Below are 26,509 nucleotides of genomic sequence, written 5' to 3'. Positions count from 1 at the left end.
GGGAAAGAGAGAGCATCCTCAAGAAGAGTCTGGAAGCCTTGTGAAGTTCTTGTAATTCATCTGCTTACTATGCCAACCACCATCAATTTTTGGACTCAACCCATGAATATTGAGTAGGACTAAGATGCACAAGGTAGTCATGGACAGGGACAAGACAGAGTTTCTGACTTCACAGGACTGACTCTACAGGAAAACAACTTCAAGAAAATACTCACATAAACATTCAATTATAATGCCATAGATAGGATAAAACTGAAGGGAATACAGCACCCTTAATATGTGAATGAGGAAATTTATAATCTGAAAGTGAAAAGAGGCATTTTCATAGGTCATTACAACTGAGGCCTGACAAAGGCCAGAACAGACATTGCAAACCAACGTGGGCAGAAGAGTCAAAGCAAAACTTGTCACCAAGCGATGGCCAACATGTCAGATGGAAAGGGAAGAAAGCTTTTTGGGAAGAATATATATCTGTCTGTGTGTGTGTGTGTGTGTGTGTGTGTGTGTGTGTGTGTGTGTAGAAAGCTGTTGCTCTGCAGTCTGCAATAGAGGAAGAAGTATGGATGGTACATTTGGAGAACTTCAGTTCCTCACCCACAACCTGGAGATCAAAGGGCTATGCATATTTCATTCCTCAGAAAGTTAAGGCAGTTCCAGGCAACAAGGTTGAACAAAAGCATAGGGATAAGTGTTGACATTCAGAATTTACTGAGGTACAGAAGCATGGTTCATGGGCCAGTGGGGAGCACATGGGGCATAGAGATGTCCTGGAACCATTTTAAGGGCTGTCCAAGACTCCTGTGGTAAATGTCTGTGGGGACAAAACATCCAGTTGCAAGGTGGAGATCCAGGGCAGGTTGAGCCATCAGGAACTGCAAGAGTGTCACTCAGGACAAGCTCCTGATGCGGCACCTAGAAGCCACATAGAACTATGACTCAAAAACACCATGACATTGGAGACAAATGGATCTGAGTATAAATACTCAACCTTTCACTGCCTAAACCTCAGTTTCCCCAACAATAAAAGGGATTAATGGTACAGCCTCAGATTGTTAAGAAGAATATTTGTATGAGGAAGAAAGTCCATCTTAAACAACCTAGTGGGTAAAAACTTTGATGCTTAACCTTCAAAATATAAACTGACTGTATGAAAACAAGGCTCTAAAACAAACTTAAAAGAAAGCTACAGAGCAGAAGATATATTCTATATCATATATCAAAAAGTGACTATTAAAGATATATTTGGAAGTAAGTGTGGAGCAAAATTATTTAAGGAGCAAATTAAAGAATAAGAAGCAAAAGTTGAAATGGAAAATTTTTAAAAGGGGGAATAAAAATAGCTAATAAATTACATGGATTTGTGTCAAAATATGAGGTGTCCCCCAAAGGCTCATGTGTGAGACAATGCAAGAAAGTTCACAGGTGAAATGACTGGGAAATGAGAGCTTTAATTCAATCAATGCATTAATCCACTTAAAGGGATTGAGTGGTAGCTGTAGGCGGGTAGTGTGTGGCTAGAGGAGGTGGGGTATTTGGAGTGTGCCTTTGGGGCTTATATTTTGCCCTTGGTGAGGAGAGTGCTCTCTCTCTTTCCCTCTCTCCTTCCTGTTGCCAAGTTCTGAGCTGCTTTTCTCTGCCACACCCTTCCACAGAGATGTTCCGCCTCACAGTGGCCCCGAGCTATGGAGTTGACCACGTATGGACTGCAACTTCTGAAACCAGGAGTGCCAAATATACTTTTCCTCCTCTGAAATTGCTTTCATTGGGTCTTTTGGTCACGGCATTGAAAAAAGCTGACAAAAACACATGGAAATACAGCCAACCCCTTCGTAATTAGGGAATGCCAACTAAAGCAAGATACTGAATTTCCCCTTCTGGACTGGTTTGCAGAAATAAATGTTCTGTTTTAAAGGATGCTTGGAAATACATTTCAGCAGTCTTTTTCAAAAGTATTTGAGTCTGCATACCCCGTGACTGATTATGAAACCAAATTTCTGGGCTTTCCCCAGAGAAGCTGTTCAGACACAAGGAGGCTTGTAGAGAAACATTTAGTGAATCCCCATCATCTGTAAAATTCCTCCAAACAGTGACATGCTACCTCTGCTTAGCTGGCTTCCCAAGAACAGGCTAGAGTTGTAATGTTTGCTGATCTTCTGGTACAAACAGTCCTACCTAGGGCCAGTTTCAAGCCACCCAAATAAAGTTACAAAACAGGAAAAAGTGTCCATGACCACACTCTGAATATAACACATCACTGTTCCCAAGAGTAATAGGATAAAACTTTGTTAAAATGAAAAAAAAAAATCTATCTGTGACCAATTGGTGGGAGGAGCACAGAAAAAAATACAGATGATATATCAACATGTCTCTAGGATTTCTTTGGTGAGAGACAATTTAAGTAGTAGTCGAAGACATCTCTCTCTTTTTAAAAATAATATTCTCAAGGAGCATTTAGCCACAAAGAATTGTGTAACAATCTTAGGAAAGTAAAGAAATCATTGAAATAGCATAGTTGTTACTCATATAACAAAAGTAATGAAAAAGAAAAGTTAATGAAATAGGCAATCTACATCACCAGCCGCTGTGCACAGACATCAAGCAAATCTTCAATGAGTGCCAACTTAGTGCTGAGCACTGCAAGAGAAGGTGGCGGTGCTGAGGATGCAGGACCCTGACTGACAGAGTGTACAGTCTGTCACTGGAATGATAAACATTTGAGGAGGTGGAAATGCCTACTACCCTGATCTGATCGTTACACGTTGCATATTGCATATATGTATCATGTGTTTATAGGAATGATAATATGTAAGTCAAAGTAAATATTGGGTCAACTAAATATATATTTTTATATATTCAAAAAAAGGAGAAAGTAAGTAGATAAAATTCCTTGAAAACAAACTCCATGCAAGAAAATCTGCTAAGATGATTTTTCTACAGCCTGTGTTAGAGACCATCCAGCCTGTGAAGTTTGGGGAGTGTGTGGGAGGTTGGCTGTCATCGTGGTCTCCTCTATCGACTCTCAGCCATACAGCTGGAACTACATTGAAAGCAGAGGTCCTGACCAGCCCAGTCCCTGAAAACAGTTCTGCAGATCTTCTGGACTAGTTGGTCTTGCATTATTAGCAGTGTGGTTTTCCTTTGGACATTTAACTTCATATTCCTGGCCATATGTCCAGTTTCTCTATGGATCAAATCTGTTCTTCTATCAATTTTTTTTCCAAATATACTCTCAGCATGGCCAGCAGTATTGGGACTTTTTCAGCCATCAAGTAAAACTCAGGCTATCACCTGTCAGAGGAGGTAGGTCCTTGTAGGCAGCTGACTGAGCCTCCACACTCAGGACACACAAATATACAGTTGCCATGAAAGCCCACCTGTCCCTGAATCACAGGGAGTTTCCTTTTCACATTCTGCCCTCTCTCTTCCCCTCAGTTCTGTTGAGGGCAGTGTCATCACTGACCAACAGATCGATTCTATGACAAGTGACTCACTTGCTTGTTTAATGAATAGTCACTGCATTCCCCTCAAGCTTGGACAGGGGCATTCCAGTTCCACCTGCTTTGGCCCAGAGTCTCTTTGTCCCTGAACAATCCCCAGGACTCCTCCAGCTCTGTAGTGTCTTTTCTGCAGCTTTTCTTGGGGCAGGAGAAAAACTTCATTTCTCCCCATGCCCCCAAATGCATGTCAATCAACCCTTTGGTATTGGACATGTGTGCAACCATCAGGCTCAACTCCTGTTTATAGACCGACTTTGGGAATCTGCATGTGTTCCACTTTTAACTCAGTTCCACTCACCTGGGAGACTGAGCCTCCTAGCAGCTGCCAGCACATTCCATGTATCCCACACTCTGTCCATCTCAGTCATCCTGAGAGTTAGTCAGATGCCTTTTCTAAATGCCAGAGAGTTGGGGTTTGATTTTTTAATCTTTCTGATAAGCTCGTTTAGAGATTACCCAGTGTGCAGTGGCGCCACTGAGGAGCACCATCTGAGCTGCCGAGACCTGACCTGTCATCCACCGTGTGGAGGAAGAAGACTACATCAAGGAGCTAAGATGGTTGAAACATCACCCAGGCAAACATGCAGCCTGAACACCGTATCAGGAAGACAGGGTCTGAAACCTTGAGAACAGGGCTTAAAGACACTGTGATGCCTCCTAGTGATCCATCCTCAGAACAGTCCAGAACATACCTTGCACCAGATCCAGTCAGGCACTGCTGAGGCCCTCCCACATGCTGGGTGCTGGCTATGAGATGCAGAATTTGCAGGTCTGAGGTCGGTCAGTGGAGCTAGGGCAGTATGTGTGTGGTCTAAAGTGCCTGGTAGGTGGCCACACTATGTGACTCTGAGCTAGGAACAGATTTAGAGGTGAGCTGGATTTAAAATAGCAGAGAGCTAAGCCACAGAAGTTTCTCTGTTGACATATCTCAGTCCCTTACGAGCTGAGAATACCCAGATTTTGATTCCTTAGATGGGAACCCAGCATTCATAACTCTGAATTTTGACTTTCTCTATCCCTTATCCCTTTGAACCAAGGACTTATTTGCTGATTTCAAGGGAGAAAGGCCCCACTTAGGAAATTAAAATGTAGAGACTGGGGATAGCTCAGTGGTAGAGCACTTTTCTAGCATGTGTGAGGCCCTGCATTCTATCCCCAGCACTGCAAAGAAAAAAAAAATAGATCAAACTTGGTTTTGGAACTCCACACTGGTTCTGTTGTATATTGTTTCTGCTGATCTTTTACTCCTGATGGTCTATAGTGTCATTATAGTAGTGTCTGGACAGGAAAAGAGAACTACTGTAGATATGTGGATCCACTGCAGGGATTTGTTCAGAGGTATTGGGGTGGGGTGGTAAAGCCTAAGGGAGAGGGGACATTGTTGCTAATGTTGATGTAGGAAGTCGAGTTTAGCAGGGCAAGAGGAGATAGGCAGAGAGAGAAAGCAAGTGGTCAAAGGTCCCACTCACTCTTGTTCCCATGAAGCCCGAAATGCATGTGGGGAGCCCATTGCATCATTAACCATGGAGACTCAGCCTCTCCGGCCTCCAACACATTTCTCATTAAGCCAGGCTGCTCATCATAGGTTAGAACACTAGAGGCTCAACGACCTACCAGCTGGACTTTCTGCATCGCTGTATCCTACTTTATGTGCTATGACTGCAAAATTTATCGGATGTCAGCTGTTTGTTCTTTGGAATGTTCCAAAAATGCCACATGCAGAGCCACCTGACAATAGCCTGAATCTGAACAAACAAGTTGACTGAAAACTGACTGGATCGAGGTTGCTAAAATTAGAATGAGAAAATGGCACGTGCTGGTGAAAGATTGGGACCACAGAAGGTCACCTACATGCATACACGTTGACCAGCATTTGACTGATGGAAGACATTTCTTGGGCAAGAGACACTGGCACTGACAAAGCTTAGGAACAAGATGTCACCACACAAACATTCAAGGACCATAAAATGTCAATCCTTCTCAAACTCTTTCAAACAATGGAAGAGGAGGTAACTCTTTCAAACTCATTTCACAAGGCCAGCATCACCCAGACACCAAATACAGACAAAGTCACTAAAAGAAAAGGGGATTATAGGTCAATATCGCCAAAAAGCATAGATGCAACATTTTTGGAAAAAAATATTAACAAATTTGGTTCAGCAGCACATTGAAGTGATTATACATCAGGATCAAGTAAGATGGCTAGGCATAGACCAACATACAAACATGACACATCACATCCAAAGAATGAAGGACAAAGACATGAAATCAACTTGATCAACGCAGAAAGAACATTTAACAAAGCTCAGGCATCTTTACATCTCAGCAAACTTGGAATAGAAGGGACACATCCTAACACAGGGAAGGCTGTATATATTACAGCCTGCATCCTCTCAACTGTGAGGAGCCAGACGCTCTCCCTCTACTGCAGGGAGAACACCAGGCACTCACTCGCATCCTCCATGGAACAAGGAGCTGGCAGTTCTAGCCAGAACTATTAGGCAGGAAAAGGAAAGAAAAGCCATCTGAATCAGAAAGGAATAGGTAGAGACCATCACTGTTGCAGATGGCTTGATCTTATATGTAGAAAACCCTAAAGACTTCATGAAATACTGTTAGAAATAATTTTTTAAATTCAGCAAAAATTCAGGACACAAAATTAATACAAAGAAATCAATTGTGAATTTATGCACTAACAACAAATTATTGAAACAAAAACCAAGAAAAAAATCCCATTTACAATTGCAAGAAAAACAATAAAATACCTAAGAATAAATTTAACCAAGGAAGTGAATGATCTATACATTAAAAACACATGAATGAAATAAATTGAAAACCATAACACATGAATGAAATAAATTGAAAATCATAACATATGAATGAAATACACTGAGAAAGACACAAACCCTATCTTTATGGATTTTAAGAATTAATATTATTAAAATGTCCTTACTACCAAAAGCAATCTGTAGATTCAAGGCAACCTCTATCAAAATGTCAATATTACTTTTTCACAGAAATAGAAAAAAAAATCCTAAAATCCATATGAAACTACAAAGCACCATGAATAGCTAAAGCAATCTTTAGTAAGAAGAGCAAAGCTTAAGCTATCAGGTTACCCAACTTCAAAATATATTACAAAAGATCCAGTAATTACGACAGCACAGTACTGGCATAAAAAAGACACATGGATCATTGGAACAGAAGAGGTAACTCAGAAATAAATCCACGCAATTATGGTAAATTGATTTTACAGAAAGAAGTCAAGAGAACAAAATGGGGAAGGACAGCCTTGTCAATAAGTGGTTCTGGTAAAACTGGACTCGCATGACAAGAATGAAATTTTATCTTTCATGCCACAGGAAAAAATCAACTAAAGATAGATTAAAGATCTGAAACTTAGGATTCAAAACTATAAATCTATTAGAATAAAAGCTCTATAACATTGGTCTGGGCAGATGATTTAGATATGATCCCCAAACCAAGGTAACAAGAAAAATAAATAAAAGTAATATCAAACTAAAAAGCTTCTACAAAGTGGATGAAACAATCAAAAGAGTGAATAGACAATTGAAGAAATGGGAGAAAATACCTGTAAACTATACATCTAATAAGATATTAATTTAAACAATATTAAGGTATTCCCAAACTTAATAGCAAAAAGCAAAAGCATACTCAAATAATCTAACACTTCAATTTAAATATGTGAAAATGTAGATAGAATACTGTGGTCAATAATTGTTTCTCTTCTATTTCACACAAGATTTCCTTTGGTGTTGGTTATTCGTAATTTATAGGAAAAAGTTAGGAACCCTCTAGCTTTTATCATTAGAAAACCCTTAGGGGGTTAAATTTATAAAATTAACTCTAAATGAAGTGCATATTCTCTATTTATCTCTATTTATCTTGAATGTGCATATTTTCAGGGTAGAGTCCTAAGACAATGGCTGGCATTAGTACCTTTTTCCCCCTACCTTGTAATGCTTCGTAAAATCTCTCTCATATACGGTAACTAACATTTTATTTCAGTAAGGTTGAATTTTGTATTTAATAATTAGAAATTAGCTGCTTTTTCATGACTAATTCTTACATAATTTTTGTTTATCTACTGTATCTATTTGTGGATTTCCTAATAGGGAACTAAGATTCAAAAGGTTCTTACTGCACAAAGTCAGTACTGAGTTAGGTTTTTTTTTTTGTTGTTGTTGTTGACTATGTTAATGTCAAAATATTGGATTTTAGATATTGCCAATAAGTTAGATATGTAGAATTAAAGAAAAAAACTTGTATTTATTGTACAAATACTATTATAGGTACCTTCATAAAAGTTATTAGCAACAGTTAACCTGTGGCCTGGTCTAGAAGCAAAATTTATAATGTGAATGTCTTTGTAATTAATTCACTCTTTAAAAAGAATAAAACTCAAAGTGCCTATTTTGTGTCATAATTGACATTTGCTTTGAAATGTCTCGTTCTTTATTATAATACCAGTGGTATGGGGATCCATACTCTGAACTGTTCTGTTACCTGAGATTAAAAGTATATTGGTTAAAATTACTTCCTAATCAAAAATAGAAAGAGATTGCATTTAGATTATTCTAGTGTGATTAAAAAGTATATAAATTATTGCAAGAAAGTGTACCACATAAAAATTTATCAGCAGTGAAAAAAAAAAAAAATGAAAATTTTCCAAAGAAGTCCTACAAATGACCAGCAGGCATATGAAAAGATTCCCCAATATTATTAATTATCAGAGAAATGTAAGTCAGCTTCAATGAGATACCACCTCCTACCTACTAGATTGGCTATTATCAAAAAGTCAAAAGATAATAGCTGTTGGTGAGAATGTGGAGAAACGGGAAATCTTCTGCATTGTTGGTGATAGTGCAAGTCCTCACGGCCTCTCTGCAAAACAACAGGGAGGCTCCTCAAAGTGTTAAAAATAGTATGACCATATGATCCAGCATCCCACTACTGGGCACACATCCCAAGGAAACCAAATCCAAGTCTTGAAGCAGTATCTGCTGTAGGTACTCACCACAGTACTATCCATGGTAGTGAAGGCCTAGAGCAATCTATACCCACTGGGGGAAGAATGGATAAAGACATGTGGTTTCTACAATGGAATGGTATTTAATCATCAAAAGAAAGAAACAAGGAAGAGTTGCAAGAGCGGGGATGAAGAACGAGGGCATGAAGCTAGGCGAAATACTGACTCACTGATACAGGGATCTGAAAGGAAGAAGCCGTAGGAGAGGGGAAGAGCGGCAGCCAGGGCCAGGGTGGAGGGGCACCGGGGAGCTGTGGCCACAGGCTGCCAGTGTTAGATATCAGTCCAGCAGCTCTGGACATGCAGCGTACAGCAACTTGTACACAGCCAACAACACTGCATTGCACACTTGAAATTTACTAAGTAGATTTTATATACTCCTACACGTGTACAGGAAAGGTACTATGTGAGGTTGCAAGCGTGCTACCTGACTCCGTGATGGCAATAATTGCACAATTCATATGCATATGACCCATTATGGACCCTAATTCTTTAATTCTGTCAGTACATGCCAATAAAGCTAGAAGAAATAAAGAAAAAATTTTAAAAACTATTATATCACCACAGCAAATGACATTGAAATCAAAACATTCAACATAAAGGGAGTAGTTAAGTAAATCATACAAAACGCATTAAATAGGAAAGAATGGGGCAAAGGAAAAGTTTAGTTCCTACCATGATTGCTGAAATATCAACATATTCATTATACATAAAATTAAAATTATATTAACTGCTCAATTACCTTAGCAATCTTACATAAATTCCTGACCACTCAAACTCCAAAGAAACACAGGACCTTTCTCATGATGAAACAAAAAATCTGCTAAGGTGAACAGAGCCCTCTGGATCTCACGTGACTGAGTAGGAATGCCAGATTTGCCAGACTAGTGACCTTAGTTAACTCACTGAATGACTCTGTGTCTACAAGGCCTCCACTCAATCTTTAAATCCTTTCTCGTCTCAAAGTATTACTTTATTTCCCACTACATCTATTTCCTCTGGCTCATACTTCAGAGGTTTCAAGACAGTGATCTTCAGAGTCTGTTCCCAGTAAAAGCAAACCAACCTGAGAGTTGGATCTCAATAGTTCCTTACACACTCCTGACTTGTTTCTTAAATCTCAACCTTGTTGGCTCATTCTTTGGTTAGGGATCCCTTCACCCAAGTTTCTCAATGCATGAGTCCAAGAATGGCTAACACTCAGCTCAGTGCAAGCCTCTAGGGACACATCCTTCCACTCACCCTCCCAAAGAATGTGGCAAACTAGGGGCTGGAGTTGTGGTTCAGTGGTAAACTGCTTGCCTGTCATGTGTTAGGCCCTGAATTTGATACTCAACACCACGAAGAAATTAATTAATTAATTAATTAATTAAATAAAAGATCCACTGACAACTAAAAAATATTTTAAAAGAAGAAAGTGGCAAGCTAACCTGGTAAGGAAGACTCCGGGGAACCTGGCATGCATATCTCACCACGGCTTTGGCTCTGAGTCCTGTTGGCTACAGCTTGATATAGAGCCAAAATTTGGCTGTAGAACATGGAGGCTGGCCTGATGCAGGTCTACCCCCTAATCATGAGCCAAGAATTAAGAGAAGGACCACATGGTCCCTTGCCTTCACTGAGCTTGAATCTGTGATGACCAAGGGAGCAACACCACCTTTAATCACACAAATAACTGCACACATACAGGGATGAGTGACACAAAGCAGAGGCACCTGCCACTCAGTGAGGGTGGGGAGACTTCCTGGGGCAGTAAGCTGTGGGTAGAGATCTGAAAGCAGAGGACATGTGAAGAGATAAAGCCAGGGGGAAGTCAGAGGGGACAAGCGTCCTGTCTCCTGGGTGTGGCATCACTGGAAAAGCTAGTCCATGTACTGTGAGACTCACCAGGCATGTTTGGGAGGCGTGCTATGGAAAGATTTTTTTTTTTTTTTAAAAGCACAACTATCCATTTTCCTGTTGATGAGCATCTGGGCTGGTTCCATGGCTTGGCTACTGTGAATTGGGCTGCTATAAACATTGATGTGACTGCGTGGCGATAGTATGCTGGTGTCAGATCTTTTGCATAAATACCAAGGAGTGGGGTAGCTGACTCATATGGTGGCTCCTTCCTAGTCTTCTAAGGAATCTCCACACTGCTTTCCAGAGTGCTTATAAAATGTATAAGTCTACCTTTTCCCCAAAAATGCTTGCCAACTTTTATTATTATTTGTATTCTTAGTAACTGCCTTTCTGACCAGGGTAAGTAGAAATCTCCAATATAGTTTTGAGTTGCCTTTCCCTGGTTGCTACAGATGTTGAGCATTTTTTTCATGTATCTGTTAACCATTTCTACTTCTTCTGAGACGTGTCTGTGGGTTACTTGATGTTTTGCATCGAGTTGTTTGAGTTCTTCCTATAGTCTGGATATAATACCATGTCCGAGGAGCAGGTGGCAGAGACCTATAGGCTCCTTTGTAGGCTCTTCTTCACGCTCTATCCTTTGCTGTGCAGAAGCTTAGCAATTTCATGTCTTCTCACTTATTGATTTCTGGTTTTATTTCTTGCACGTTAGGGGTCTTGGGCCAATTTGTTGGAGTGTTGAGCTTACATTTTCTTCTAACAGTAGTAGGTCTAATTCCTAGGTCTTTGATCCACCTTGAGTTGCCTATTTTGCAGGGTGAGAGAGAGGGATCTAGTTTTCTTCTACATAAGGACTCCCAGTTTTCCCAGCACCATCTGTTTAAAAGGCTATCTTTTTTCCAAGGTATGTTTTTGGCACCTTTGTGGCACCATATTCCATTGGTCTTCATGACTGTTTTGATGTTAATACTAAGCTGGTTTATTTGGTGGTTTGTTGTTGTTGTTTTGTTTTGTTTTGTTTTTTGGTACTTAGCAATTGAACCCAGGGCCACTTAACCACTGAACCATATCTCCAGCCCTTTTTTAAAAAAATATATTTTAATTAGAAACAGGGTCTTGTTAAGTTGCATAGGGTCTTGATGAATTGCCAAGGCTGGCTTTGGATTTGTGATCCTTCAGCCTCAGCCTCCAAAGCCACTGGGATTACAGGCATGTGACACTATGCTGCTTTTGTTACTCTAGCTCTGTAGCATAATTTGAGATGAGGTATTTATGATGTCTCCAGTTTTGCTCTTCTTGCTCAGAATTGCTTTGGCTATTCTGAGTCTCTTATTCTTCCAAATGAATTTTGAAATTGTTTTTTTCTAGTCCTGTAAAGAATGTCATCAGGGGTACGAAAGATGGTGGAATGAGACAGACATCATTGCCCGATGTACATGTATGATTACATGAATGGTGTGAGTCTACATCGTACACAACCATAGAAATGAAAAGATGTACCCCATTTGTGTACAATGAATCAAAATGCAGTCTGTAAAAATAAAAAAGATAAAATAAAATAAAATAAATAAAATGCTAATTTTAATTTTAAAAAGAATAAAAAAGAATGTCCTTGGTATTTTGATGGGGATTGTGTTGAATCTGTATTACACTTTTGGTAGGATGGTCATTTTGATAATATTAATTCTGCCTATCTGAGAACTTGGGAGTTTTTTCCATCTTCCGAAGTCTTCCTCAATTTTGTTTTTTCATGATCTACAGTTGTTTTTTAATTAAGTGATTAATGTATGTTGAACTGCTCTTTGCTGAACTTGTTTATCAGCTATAGAAGTCTTCTGGTGAAGTTTTCTGGGTTAGCTTGGATGAAGGACATGTGGTATATAAACTTAATGGAGTTTTATTCAGTCATAAAGAAGGAAATTATCCCATTTACTAGAACTGGAGAACATCATGTAAGTGAAATAACCCAGACTCAGAAAGTCAAGCCTTGTATATTTCTCTCATATGCAGAAGCTAGACAAAAATAAGGAAACAACGGGGGATCCCATGAAAACAGAAGGGAGAGCAGCAAAGTTGAGGAAAGGGAAGAGGGGCAGGGAGAAGAGGAGAGGAAGGAGAAGTACTCAGGACTGAATTAGAGGAAATTTACATTCCATACTTGTATAATTATGTCAAAATAAACCCTAATATCATATATAACTATTAAGCACTAATAAAAACAAATAATAAAATGTCAACAACGAGCACAATTATTCTTACCTGGAGGGTAAAACATTTTGTCTTAATGAGAGAAGGAAATTGTACTGAGGCACTGGATGATCTGGTGGGAAGAGAACACGGAGAGCAAGGGGAAGCCAGCGTCGGTTGCAGAACAAGCAACTGAGGTCGCCTCTTTGAAATTCTCAGCTTCCCTGGCTGTTCACGGCCACGCTCCCCGTCGGGTTTTCCGTGGCCCACCCTGGAAGTTCACTCTGCCTTGAAGGCCTGGCTGCCTTCTCTTCAAAATCCACAGGTGCTCCACGAGTGATCTCACGCTCACCTCTGGCCTGCCCCTGTGTGTTTGCTGGTGAGTCCCCACCAATTAGCCTCTGCTGAGGTCTTCCTAGAGACCAGCTCTGAGTCCTCCAAGCTTGGCGCCTAACACATTACCACAGTTACATTTTGGTAAGGGAACTTTCTTCCCGGACCCCCAGCTCAATATTATGTCAGAGTCCAGTTTATAAAACATGTAAATGTGATTTTATGAATACCATTTAGTTCATACAGTTCAGATGTATAATATTTTCTGAGACAAATAGAGGAAGCCGTGAGACGATTCTGATTGACAAGCAAGTTAGAAATCAGAAGCTATGGCGCTCAGATCGGCATGGTTTTCCTTGGCAGCACAAGAGACAGCATATGGCACGTCGAGAATAACCACTGCAAGTGTGTAAGTACTCTGTTTATTTCATATCTGATTCCTTCATTTCCATTTTTGTTCTAGTCTTCAATTTTTACTTCCCAAGGTCACTATTGCCTGTGATGCTCTTCAATAACTCCAAAACTGATTCAGAAAGAGGAATCGAGGGTTGGTTCTAAGCTCCATCTCCAGTTCTAAAAAGTGTCCACACTCTTCCTCAGGAACTTGAAAGTTAAAGAAGCAGCTCAGGGAGCAGGGAGGAAGGGTGGAAACCACGGGTAGCCGCGCCATCACCACCCGGGGCTCTCACGTGAGACCCTCCTCCTGGCGTCCGAGGGCGGCAGGCCTGCTTGCATAGTCACAGGCATGTACTGAACCCTCCCATCACTGCGGGAACCAGAAGCGCCCCCAGAGACAGACAGGAAGCACCGGGTGACCACAGAGATGGGGGGAGAGCAGTGGCTATTCCAGCACTGCCACTGTGATGAGGACCTGCATTCTACCCGTACCCTCACCAGGACGCAGGTGGCAGGGTCTGTTCTGACCATCATCATCTTCACACGTAGAAACTGATGCACCTGGTATTGTCCAAGGTCTCACCATTTCAAAGAGGTGGAGCCAGGATTCGAACCCAGACTGATGCTAGAAGTTATTCTATTAAAGTAGGCCTTCCATGAATAAACACTCACAAAGAATGCTGACGTGGACCTGTCGTCCATTGCATTGCTTTAAAAGTGTAAAAAGTAAATTGGAATGATGCAATGTGTACAATGCCCTAGAAACACGTCCACAGAATGCTGTCTGGGAAGCCCTGGAGGTCTGTGCCCCCCACCGGCTGACATTGTCATCATAAATGTCTGATGAGGGCTCGGGCATTAGACCGGGATGCTCAGGCATCCTGATCCCAGGAAGATAAATGTGGACCTGAGCCAGAGTGATGCACAGGGGCATGGATGGGAGCAGAGAGCGAGGAGGAGGAGGAAGACCCAAGTGAGAGGACCTGAAGTCCATTCAGTGCGGCGGTGAGGGCAGTTCAGGGTGAGGCTCAGGTTCACCTTACTGGACCAACTGTGGCAGGGCTGCCTCTTCACAGACCCAATTGACTCCCTCATCCTGTGCTTGCTAAGGGTCCTCTGTCACACTACAGGCAGTAGGGAATAAAGAAGTCCCTTCCAGCCCCTGCAGACAGGTAACTGAATTTGAATCCTGTTTCCACAACTCACTGTCTGGGCATCTTGGGAAGCCAGTGAACTTCTCTCTTCCTGAGTTTCCTCTTCTGTGAGAAGAGAACTATTCCTATCACATGGGGAAGGTGTAGTTATTTAAATATATTCACAGATATAAAATGCTCAAATGATTTGCTGAAAATAGCATTATTAAATTCAAGAGGAAAAGTAGACATTAAATGAGTGAACAAATATATATAAAAAATTAACTGAAATAGTCTGAGGAGTAAGGAAGCATATGGTGACAGGTAAAGCAAGAATTCATTCATTTTTTTCTTAAACTGGGCAAGAATGTCTCTTTGAGTGACATTTGAGCTGACCCTGTGTTTTAGTCAGCTTTTTCGCTGCTGTGACCAAAAGACCTGCTACCAAGAACAATTTTAGAATAGAAAATGTTCCATTTGGGACTCATGATTTCAGATCTCTCAGTCCACGGCCAGCTAGCTCCACTCATTGGGGCCCAGGGTAAGGCAGAACACTGTGGCAGAAGAGTGTGGTGGAGGGAAGCAGCTGGGAACAGGGAACCAGGAACAAGAGAGAGACAGTTCCACTCAACAAGGACAAAACATAAACCCCAAGGCATGAACCCAGCAACCCACCTCCTCCAGCTGCAACCTGCCTGCCTACAGTTACCACCCAGTTAATCCACTCAACTGGATTAGATTAAGGTTCTCATAACCCAAACATTTCACTTCTACACCTTCTTGCATTGTCTCACAATGAACTTTTAGGGGGACCTCACATCTAGACCATAATACTCTGAATTAATTGAGGGAACACTAGACAAATGTTGAAAAAGGAACCACCAAATTCCAGGCAGAGGGAGCCCAGGTTCTGAAGCTCTGAGTGGGAATTCATGTGGTGCACTCTAGGAAGAGTCAGAGTGGCAGGGAAGAGGGGCGGAGGATGAGTCCAGGGGGTGGTCAGAGACCAGAGGAGGCAGAGCAAACCAGGGCCTGCTGAGGATGCAGCGTGAAGGTGCGCAGAAGCAACCTACTGCAGCCAAGAGCCACGCCGGCCTGGGCTGGATTCGGGGCTGCCTCTGGCCAAGAGTGTGCATTGGCATGCTCACCTGGGAAACAAGGGTGGCCACAGCACACGCCCTCAGAGCTGCCGTGAGAGTCGGTGAGTCCAAAGAGCTGTGTGCCACCTAATGATGTTTCAGTCAATGATGGGCCTCATATACCATGGCGACCCTGTGAGATTATGTCACCTGGCACCATCATAGCTGTCTCAGTCTGTGTAAGAACACCCCACGATGTTTGCATTGTGACAGTAATGATCCACTATACAGCTCTGAGATCATATCCCATCATTGAGTGATGCACAAGGGTATATGCAATGGGCTTGGAAGGGCACCTGGGGCATGTTTGTATAGGAAGCACTGTAGAGACATTGGCTGCCATTGCTACTGACATGACCCAAAGAGGAGGAAGAGGGGGAGGGAAGGAGGAGGAAGGAAAAGAAGAAAAATTGTTCTTTGAGTAGAGGCCCAACATCATCCTCATTACCTCTATCAGTCTGGCTTTTGTGAGGAAGTAATAGAAGTCAGTCTGCCTGTAGCAATGGTTGCACATCAAGCTGAAACCCTCCAGAGACACTGAAGGAGCCGACGTCCCAGGATGGAAGACTCTGTGCATCAGAATTTCAAAGTTTCCCTGAGAATGTTTGTGTCCTGGGTCAAGAAAAGTAAAGCCTTCAAAACATTACCACCCAGCTAAAGTAGATGTACTCTATCCAAACCAAAGAAGCAAAAAGTAAGACGAGATAAGACTCAGGTGCTCTTCCTTCAAGAGCATCCCACGTACGGGCTGCACTCTTCAGAGCTGTCCCTCCTGCCCTCTCCCTGAGAGTGCTCCAATGAGCTAGCAAGACAAAATGGGGAACGATCTTTCTGTAATGGTCCAGATACAATATGGATATAAAAAGTAAGGTAAACGTTTCTGCTCATTTTCTTGCATGAGAAGTTGTAACATACAGCCATCCTCCCTCTTTGGCTGACATCAGAAAGAAAGGGCATTTGCCAGATGTACTGAAAGCCGGTTTGTGGGAGGCCCGTCTCCTAACAGTACTCTCCAGGGCAACGCTACTTCAATTTAAAATGTGTTTCATTGTTCAAATTGTTGGGCCTCTGTGGGAAAATTTAGCTCTGTTAGATTGCCTGAGGTAATATGTTCCTAATTTTTTATTGGGCACACTTAAATAGTACAATGAATCAAAGGCCTGCTATAAAAAAACAAGGGTACCATTGATTCCTGCTCTTTCAGGAAATAAAAATGCCTAGCCGAATTATATAACGCCAGATACTGAGCAGCAAGATTCATGTCTATAAAGACCCTGTGTTATTCATTGTTTTTTTTTTTTTTTTCTTTTTTTTTTTTTTTGTTACTGTGACCAAAATAGCTGACAAGAACAACTTAGAGGAGAAAAAGTTTACTTTAGGATCAGAGTTTCGGAGATTTCACCTATGGCCGGCAGCCTCCACTGCTCTGGGCCCAAGATGAGGCATGGACGAAGGACATGAGAGAGAAAAGCTCAGGGCAGCCAGGAACGGGAAGAGGGCAAGGGGCCACACTCCCAGGGCACGTCCCCAGTGGCCCACCCGTCCAGCCACACTCCACCTATCTACAGTTACCACCCACTCACTCCATTGAAACTAGAATGGACTGATTCCATCACAGCTCTCATAATATAATCACTTTGCTTCTGAATATTTCTGCATGAACAGAGCAACTTTGGGGACACCTCATCTCCTAACCGTAACAGGTCCAAATGACTCGTAATGCACCCCCAGTTTCATCTCTATCTCCTCACCTGGGAACCTTCAGTGGGATGGTCCCTGCCGCAGAAGACAGTGTCCATGGCTGGGCAACGGGGACTCAGAGGCCTCCAAGATCAGTGCCCAGAACTCAGGCAGCTTCAGGAAACAGCAAGACCAGTGCCCCTGGACTAGTTTCAGCCCACAGAGCTTTCCTTCCTGCCTGTCAACTCTGGCTTCTGACCCAGACTCAAGAGCTAGCGCTGGCTGAGAGCCATGACGCCAGTGCTTACACACACTGACCTTCTTCATTCCTACAACAACTGCATCAGGAAAGCCGTGTTGTTCTTCTATTTTACAGAGAAGGAAAATGAGGCCTGGGAGCTTGGCAAGGAGTCCAGGGTGGCCAGCAGTGGTGGGCAGGCGTCTATTGTGCAGCCTCTCTTTGCTCTGGAGGCAGGCTGCTGTCCCTATCCATAGGAAGGCACTCTGAGGCCTCATGCTACCCTCTGGACACAGGCTTCAGAGACCCCGCCCTTTGTCCTTCCTTGATCTCTGGGTTCCTTTGCCTAAAGCTTGGCAGACACATGCAAGCTGCCTGCCCGCAGGTGCCGGGGTAGTGCCACAGGCCAGGGGCCTGGAGACTTCCTCTGTGGAGACAGGGCCACAGTAGGGATGCTGATTCTGGTGAACTGAAGTCCTGGAGACCTGCTAAGGGACCCTCTTATTTTTCTGAACAGAAGAACTGCATTGATGTGACCCAGGACACCCAGAGGCAGGAGTGCCTCACGATGATTCAGGAAGAGAACAGCCTTCCTGAGGTGACTTTGCTGAGCTTGTGCACCCAAAGATCCCTCATGGTCCATCCCTCGCGGTGTGACCACCACTCACCTCCTCTGCTACCACACCCAAGCTTTGAGCTCCACGGGGGCACAAGCCAGCCATCGAGTTTTGGGTCTGCATGACCTCATACACAACTAACTTTCAGGAACCGGGAATTTGATGCCACGAAGGTATCTCCACTGAATCCACATCAAACATGGGGTAGCCTAAGGGTTACTCCTGTGGAAGTGGCAGGAGGGAGGCATGCTGGTGTGATGACCCCGTGTACATATGTATGCTTGTGACCCCATGCCTGTGTGGGCTCCAGCATCACAGGAACTCTATTAAAGACTGCACGTGTCTCCCTAGCCAATCCCCAGACAGCTGTGTGGATCCCTCCTATCACAAGTAACTCCTTTTTGTAGAGAGTATCACTAAAGCACCAAGACTATTGGCACAGGGTGAACTCGGGTCTGGCTAACTTCCAGCCCTACTTCCTAACTGCTGGACAATGTCTGGAGGTTTCTGGATACAGAGGGTAAGACAGCGGTCAAGGATGTGTATGCCAGTCATTTGCAGTGAGTTTACCCTCAGTGAGACCACATGGGTGGGGTAGGGAGAGAGGAAGACAGAACTGGCACATTCCAGAGGCCCAGAGATGGGCTCTTCAGCCTGGCCCTGTGGGACACGCTGGAGCATTGTTCCATCCTGAGACAAGGGAGCTGGACTTCCATGCACTCAAATTAGTAATCATGGGTTCTCCACAGCAGCCATGGGTGGGAAGGGGGACAGAGGGATTCAAATACCCAGGCAAGTTGAATTTTAGACCTAGTGCATCCTGTAGCCTGGGGGTGGTCCTCCAAAGTGAGGCCCCAGCGTCCAGTGGCTGAAAACAATACAGTAGGGTGGGAGAGGCGAGGGGCGTGAGCAGGACTTGCAAGGGAGGGACCCAGGCTGCACGTATCCGAGTCCTGTGACGGAGGCTCAGAGATGGCCAATGCAGGACTGGTCACTGAAGACCACCTGCAATCTTCCTGCCAGTCCAGTGGGACAAGAAAAGGGGACAGGAGGAAGGAAGGAAGGAAGGGGGACCCAAGGGGAAGGGACAGCAGAGCAGAGAGGAATGGAAGCACAGGAGGCTACAGGAGAGGGAAGAGAGCTTCGTGAAGGGGAGCCCTGAGAACAGACGGCTTTAAGGTGCAGTCTCAAGGACGAAAGAGGGTGGACACCTGGCTTTGTCGCAGGGAAGCTGGCTCCCCGGACAGCTGGCAGAGTAGCTTCCTGTGGTGATCTGCCCGTGGAGGGGAGGAAGCATCACCCTCTGAGCTGGGTGCTGCAACTTGGCAGAAGCCAAGGCAACGAAGAACCTCCTGGAAGAGTTGTGCCAGGCAGGGCGCCTGCTCAGCCTCCCCGGGCTGGCTCTCCTCAGGCCCGGGCAGGGACTTAGACGGCCCCCGCCCCACAGGAGTGTTTTGCCTGCTTAGCATTCTCCATGAAAACAGGCATATTTGATATGTAGGTGCACTTTAATGGACCCTGAAAAGAAATTAGATTGATTCATTTGAAGAATAAATGTCTCTCCCCCGCCCCCTACATAGCAAAAGCTCTTAAATGCTTCCACTTAATGGAAATGGAAATTACCTCTCAAAACATTACTAAAACTAATCATGGCAATTTTTATACATTTCCACAATTCACTGTGCTATCTTTTCTCTTGCTTTGATGAGCAAAGACTCACACATGCCTACTTTGTGCCTCATTGTCCACGGTTGCTTGATATACTTGGACAGTCCCCTCCCCCACATCTGCTCTGATTGATCAGCCCCCCAAGGGAAATGTCATTTTTTTCTTTTACCATCTCCAGAGAGGAAAGGACTACAGAAGCTATTAAATAAAACCCTTTGGTGGAAGGAAGTAGCCAAGGTTAAGTATACTTAACATTTATTCATAATCAGGGACATGTCAATTATTTGTAAATCTGAACTCACAAGAAAAGAGAAAACAAGGCTTTGAGATGATGTAATTATAATTTTTAAATTTCTTCCATCTAGTCCTCTTCCTCTAATACCTTAACTCTCACATTTCTATTAATCCATCATTCATCTCTGTCTTGCTCAGGGCATGCTGTTTTCTGACTCGTAAGATGCATCTGAAAAGTTTGGATAAATATTGACTTGGATCAAAATGTCACACACCTGACTGACAAGCATAAGTTCAGTGTCTATGTCAGCAACAAGACAGACTATTTGAATTCAATTATGCATGCAGTGCACATACATGCATTATAGGCATAAACGTGTGTAAGTATAGAAATACCAATTTGAGTACTAAGAAACACAATGAGATTTCTGAGAGTCTCCATCACACGTAAAGGGAAACATGGCCCCGTGTGCGTCAGTTCTGTCTCTGCAGTATCTCTGCAGCTGTGGGTAGGCCACGCCCTACTGCCAGGCCTCTTTCAGCAATTTCAGCTCATGCACAGCCTGACTCTGGCTTGGATGCTTAGACCAGGTCTCTCTAAGGATGAACAGGGATACAGCAACGATAGGAAATCCCATCACATCTGCATCATCCTGTGAGGCCACCCTGCTCATATGGCAGGATACAATAGAGAGACACCACACCTGCTAGGTACAGGACTAGAAGTGACCCCATGGTGCCAGCCCTCCCTGCACCCTGCTCATCCTGCATCACACCACCCACCCTCCTGTCCCACCTTCAGAGGGAACATCCACAGCACCCCGTCCCACCGTGACCTTCCTGCATCTGCTGCGGGTACCTCTATTTCCCATCAAATCCCCTCTGGTCACCTTTGCCTTGGGAACACCTCTGGTGTCTCCATCTATAAGTTTTCCTTGAGCCCCTGACACGACTCTTCGCTAACTGATACTCTGTGCCTAACAGTCACACTGTGCCTCTGCATTAGGCTGCAGTGCTGTACTAGGGCCTCTCCATCCTGCTCCCAGCCCCCTCGGCAGCCCTGTGTGGAAGTATCCTTAGCCCCACTCGAGTAAAAGGAATCAAGGCTCAGAGGGGGAAGGGTGTTCTCTGCCACACAGCCTTCAGGTGGACAAGTGGGACTCAGCATGATGAGACCTGTCACCTACAGGACCTGTATCCCCAATAGTCAGATCTTTGCATCTAACAATTCCCCAATTTCAGCTAAATTTAAAGTAGAACAATAGGCAGATATTTTGATGACTTTTCTTCTGTGTTTTGGAACAGTTCGGGGGTGTCCTGGGTTCGGTTAGTCCTTAGAAAATCACTTGCAACTTATACTTTCCTCTTCTGGTAGTGACAGAGACCCTGTGGGTCTTAGATTCTTACTGTTAGAATTGTCACCTGTCTATGTACCTGTGACATCTGTGATGCTGGGATCTTTCTAGAATGCCCAAGGCACTAGTTGCTCCTAACCAGTGGGAGCCCAAAACCTGTCATAGTCGACTCAATGACAAGTACAGCTAACTCAGACAGGAACAAGCCATCAGTTTTCCAGAGAAATTGTCACCAAATTAGCATAACCAAAAAAAGTGCAGTCACAGGATCTAATGGTAAACAGAGTTTGTGAAATTCAAGAAGATGTTGTTTCCAATCTAAAGACTCTCTACCTAAACCATTGACACAATAGAAATATGTTTCCATAGAATGTGGTTGTTGGCTGACATGAGAAAAGCAGACTAAAGCACAGTTCTGTCGCTGATTTATGAGAAGACCCCATGTCACACAGTGCTGGGTTCTGCTGTCAAAGTGCCGACAGCCACCTGGCTGTCCCTCTGGAATTAAGCTGATCTCCCAGTGTGGCAGGGAAGACTTTGCGACCTGGCCCAGCTCTGCTTCTCTTCGCAGGATGGTACTGCTCCTACCAGCAGCGACTCTGGGTCTCTCATCAGTCCATAAATGGTTTTCCTCTGTTCAGGTTCCAGTGGTGCTGGTCATTCTGTCACCTCTGCCTGGAGCACCCATTCCTGCCCTTGTCTGTGGGACCAAATTCTCATCCTTCCCAACCTTAGTGCAGAGCCCCTTCCTCTGCCAAGCTGCCCTCACCTTGGGCCGTCCTGAAGGGTCCCCCTACTTCATCTGATGCTATCCCACTCTGTATTCATCTGACCACTTCCATCTCCTGACATGACCTAGAGTCCCTCCAGGGCAGGAAGGCAGCCTCCTGTGCCCAGGGGTGTGTCCCCAGGATGGGCACAGAACAGAAGGCTGAGAAGAAGACAACGCCCCTTTGCGTCCCGGCAAGTCCTCTGCTAGCGACCCGACCCTGAGCTTCCTGTGTGCCCAGCAGCTTCCTACCATGTTTCTTGCGTAATTGATTCCACCCTGATCACAAGCCTGTGAGACAAGTACCAACTACCATCCTCATTTTATGGATAAAAACCTGAAAACAAATTGGTGAGATAACTTCCAAATCCAAGCATTAGAAGTGGTGAGACGGATTGGAACCTGGGGACCCTGGAGCCCACAGCCTCACCGATCCTGAATTCTGCCTCTCCAGACCCAGCAGCATTTTTCTATGTCCATTTTAGAGCTAAGTAGGAAAAAAAGCCAAATTAAATAATCTGCTCTGTCAAGACAATTCAACTAAATGAGTTTTGAGGACATTATTAGATTCTGCTTCAAGGACCCCTGCTTCTTTTTCAATGCATCATACTTTGTTGCCAAAACATATTTTTTTTTTTTTTTTTGTCTCTCCAGAAACACATGCAGGTCATGGAAAATGTGTTTGGACGATTTTCTGCCAACATGACTGCCAACGTCCTCCTGACAGCACATGCAGATGGCACCTCCCAAGAAGGACCAGGGTTCACTGCCCCCACGCAAGGTGGGTTGGCCTGGTCACTCACCTCCCCACAGTGGGCCTGGGGTCTTTGCGTTTTCTCTCCTGGTGGCAGAGTTACTATGTAAGGAATCTGACCCACCAATTGGAGATGGAAGCTCAGCCATTCCAAGTGAGGGTTGGACACAAGTGGAGTCATCTTGAGAGTTCTACCCCACTGACCCAGCCAACTCTAAACATCAGCAAGAGTAGACCATTGTCTCAAGCACTAGCTTCTGGAACATTCTGGAATGTAGTAGCACCTACATGAAAATATGATTGTTAAATTACTTTGAAGGAGAAACCACGTGCGGTGTCTCTCCCTCGCCTATGAGTGGTCTGGTGGTGAGCATGGCTGGCCTCTGTCCCCCACAGTGTGCTGCTCAGAGCACGGGGCAGTCCGGCTTCTCCACAGTGACCATGGCGACTCTCCTGCCAGACCAGACCAGATGAAAACAGAACTTTCCCCTGGAATCACATTTTGTTTTTCTTTGTTTCTCTGCAGCACTATCTTATGTCCTTCTCTTCTCCAGGCTGCTGCTGGGCTCAGCATCCCTGGATGCCCTGCAGTCTCCTGGTCCTCAGCCAATGAGGGAGCAGCGTTTCTGAGTCCAGAGTCTCAGGAAGAGGCCACGTCCTTGCCGGCAGCCTGTGGAGGGCTCTCCCCTGGTCAGCCAGGGTGTCTTCACCAGGCATCCAGGATCTCCCTGGACTTCTACCCTGACGCCGAGAGCGGGGCCCTGCCTCCAGGTCCTGGCACATGACCACTCCCTCTTCCTGTCCTGGTTCATTGACATTTATGATGTCTACAAAACACCCTTTTCATTTATAAACTATAAAGTGAAAACTCAACAGAGGTTGGTTTTCGTCCCACGTTTTAGGTGAGGAAACAAAGGTCAAGGTTCTGATAACTCGCCTGGGGTCACAGCCTAATTCACAGTGTCAGATTCAAACCTCTTACTCTCTCTGTGACACCATGGGCCTCCCTGGGTTGCCAGTCAGGTGGAACACAGGCTGGTAGCAAGGAGGGAACTGTGGATTCCTGAATCAGCCTGAGTTACAGACTGTGTGAGTGGCTGCTGTTCCTAGTCTCAGGCCTGGTTTATTCCCAGGGAAGAGGAGTGGAGTGGAAGAGAGGCGATGTCTTGGAAATACGGTGACTGGGCTGTTCCTTAGCACTCACCTTGTGCAGGGTCAGCAGTGTCTTTCTCTTTGTGGCCCATGGACTTGAATTGGCCAGTTGACCATACATGGGCCCTCCCTGCTGCCCTTCTGCTGTCTTGAGAAGCCACAGCCTCCACCCCTCCTACAAGGTGAAGCTAAGCAGACCAGCACATCAGCACCACCCAACTTGCTGGAACTCAACCACGCACGATTTCACTCACCACGTCATGGCCAACTCCAAAAGACTCCATGAGGTGCAGCTCTGACCGCGGCCTCAGCTCTGCTGGGTTTGAATCCTATGCTATTCTCGGCTACTCTTTTTAAATGAATCAGATTTTGTGCAGTTCTGCCTTTTCACCTCCTTACTTTCTCTCCCTCCACCCCTAAGCCTTCCTCATCTGAACAACTGCTAGTCCACACAGTTTCCCCAAGTTCACCAACATGGCCTCCTTGGGTTTTCACTAGTTGATCTTTGCCTATCTTTATTTCTTGTGCACTGAGTTCTGTTTCTGGCTTGGCTCTGTCGCAGAGTGTCTGTCCTCAGCGGCCCTCCCCTGCAGGCTTCAGGGCTTTGGGACTCCTGATGGTGCATGGACAGGGCCACCATGATTGCCCTTCACTCAGCTCTGAACCCAGCAAACCACCAGCCACTCTTCAGCAACAGGCTTCTCCTCACCTGCATGAAGATGCCATTTCCCACCCATTTCTTCTCGGATTTGATCTCAACCAACCCTCCACAGTCAGTTTACCCTCAAGCACCAACAAACCCTGAAAGAGCATCTTTTCCTTCCAGCAGTTCCCCCTTGCAACAAGGTACACCCAAAGCCACATCCAGCAGTGGGCCTTCCTTTCCAACAGGAATCCATCCAATGACATTTGATAGTAGCACCCTAAGCACCTCCGTGCCCTGCACCCCACTGTACCCTGGCATGCTGGCAAATGCCCGCTCCCTCACTCTGCTCACCTGACTGTCCCACGATGGAAGCACTCAGTCTGTGAGGGATCCTGGAGGACACCTTCAAGGTCATTCGGATCTGGTAATATCTAAGAAAAGAGCAGAAGAAGGATGGTTAAAGATCTGACTTCTCAATGTGGTCTCTAAACTGAAAGCCACAGGAAACCACGGAACTTTGTAGGTGGCATGCACCAGCATCCAGCAGCAAAGAGAAATGCATTTCATCAGAAGAGTTGAAAGGGGAAGGGGTTGGTCACAGTCAGAGGCAGGAAGCTGGGTTCATTTGAAATCATACAAGGCTGAACAAGGTTGGAAGTGATGGAAATAGAAAAAGAATAGTCACATGACATAGTTACATTAAGAGGTATGGTTTTTCTTTAATCAGGAAAATTCATCACTGCAAGAAAAAAGTTGGTGTAAAATGGTGGAAAACTCACATATAATATAAACTGAGCTTTCTTGTGTTGTAACACACACACACATACACACACACAAAGACATGCAGTGGCTGCTATCCCTGGAGGTACTGCCAAACACGTGCCCCAGTGCACTTATCTTTGCTTGTTTTCAACACATCACTCCCATTTTCAAGTCCGGCCACCTGTGGACACTGCAGGTTCCTGTGCTCTTTGTAAGCTCTCCCATGTACCCTCTTTTGTGACAAGTACAGATGCATCTATTCAAGTTCTGTGCTTTGCAATTAATGACCTTTTGGCTTATAAGCACTTGGGAATGTTGCTGATGTCATAATTGTCCTCCTGTCCACTGATTCAAGCCCATTATGAAATGGACTGTGAACAAAACAAAGCGAATTCGAAGGAAAATGGACCATGAGCCATCAGCATCCGTCCCGTGACTCACCAAGCTCTCAGCAGGGAAAGTCCCCACCAGTGAGTCAGGGGCAGTGAACACACAGGATGCTTCTGTTGGTGGGCTCAGGCCTGTTTTGATGTGGATGATAGACGGAGGGGCTGCTGAGTGGAGAACACAGCCCTGGATTCGCGACTACAGTTGGCTGTAGCTTGTGAGCTATGTGACTCTGCTGTGTAACTCTTCTGAATTTGTTCCTTTATCTTTAAAATGAAGATTAAAAGTGATACCTACCTGCCATGACTTTGAGTTCCAGAAAGATGGGGTGGACATTCCTTTCCCTATTCATTCCACTAAGCACCAGTACCAACTCTAGGTAACATAATAAGACAAGTAAAAGGAGATTCTTAGAGAACAAAGACAGACCCAGGACCTCAAGAAACAAGGGAAATTGCAGTGGTAAGTTCTCTGCATTTTCTCTTGCCTCATATTTCTCAGGTAAAACCCCAGACTGGGTACTGGAGAAGCCAGACAGAGAGACAGAGGTCCAAAACAGAAAAGCCCCCCATAACAAGCCTGCCGGGAACCAAAAGGATAGAGGGTGGCGGCCTAGCATGGCCGACACTTCTGGACAATAGCTGTCGGCCCCAGCCAAGCAATCAGGAGA

The 26,509-nt window shown here is 44.5% G+C and overlaps 1 protein-coding gene across 2 annotated transcripts in view; it reads right to left on the bottom strand.

Moving 5' to 3' along the window:
- The window catches only part of Fam135b (family with sequence similarity 135 member B), a 303,172-nt gene that overhangs the window by 121,992 nt on the left and 154,671 nt on the right, over positions 1-26,509 (bottom strand). For both annotated transcript variants that reach the window (XM_047556813.1, XM_047556820.1), the window contains exon 3: positions 25,042-25,121. In XM_047556813.1, the coding sequence (XP_047412769.1) occupies positions 25,042-25,121 (80 nt within the window). The remainder of the gene's footprint in view (positions 1-25,041; positions 25,122-26,509) is intronic.

This window comes from Sciurus carolinensis, chromosome 1, assembly GCF_902686445.1.
Source record: "Sciurus carolinensis chromosome 1, mSciCar1.2, whole genome shotgun sequence".
Lineage (NCBI taxonomy): Eukaryota > Metazoa > Chordata > Mammalia > Rodentia > Sciuridae > Sciurus > Sciurus carolinensis.
This window is presented reverse-complemented; position numbering and strand designations above follow the sequence as displayed.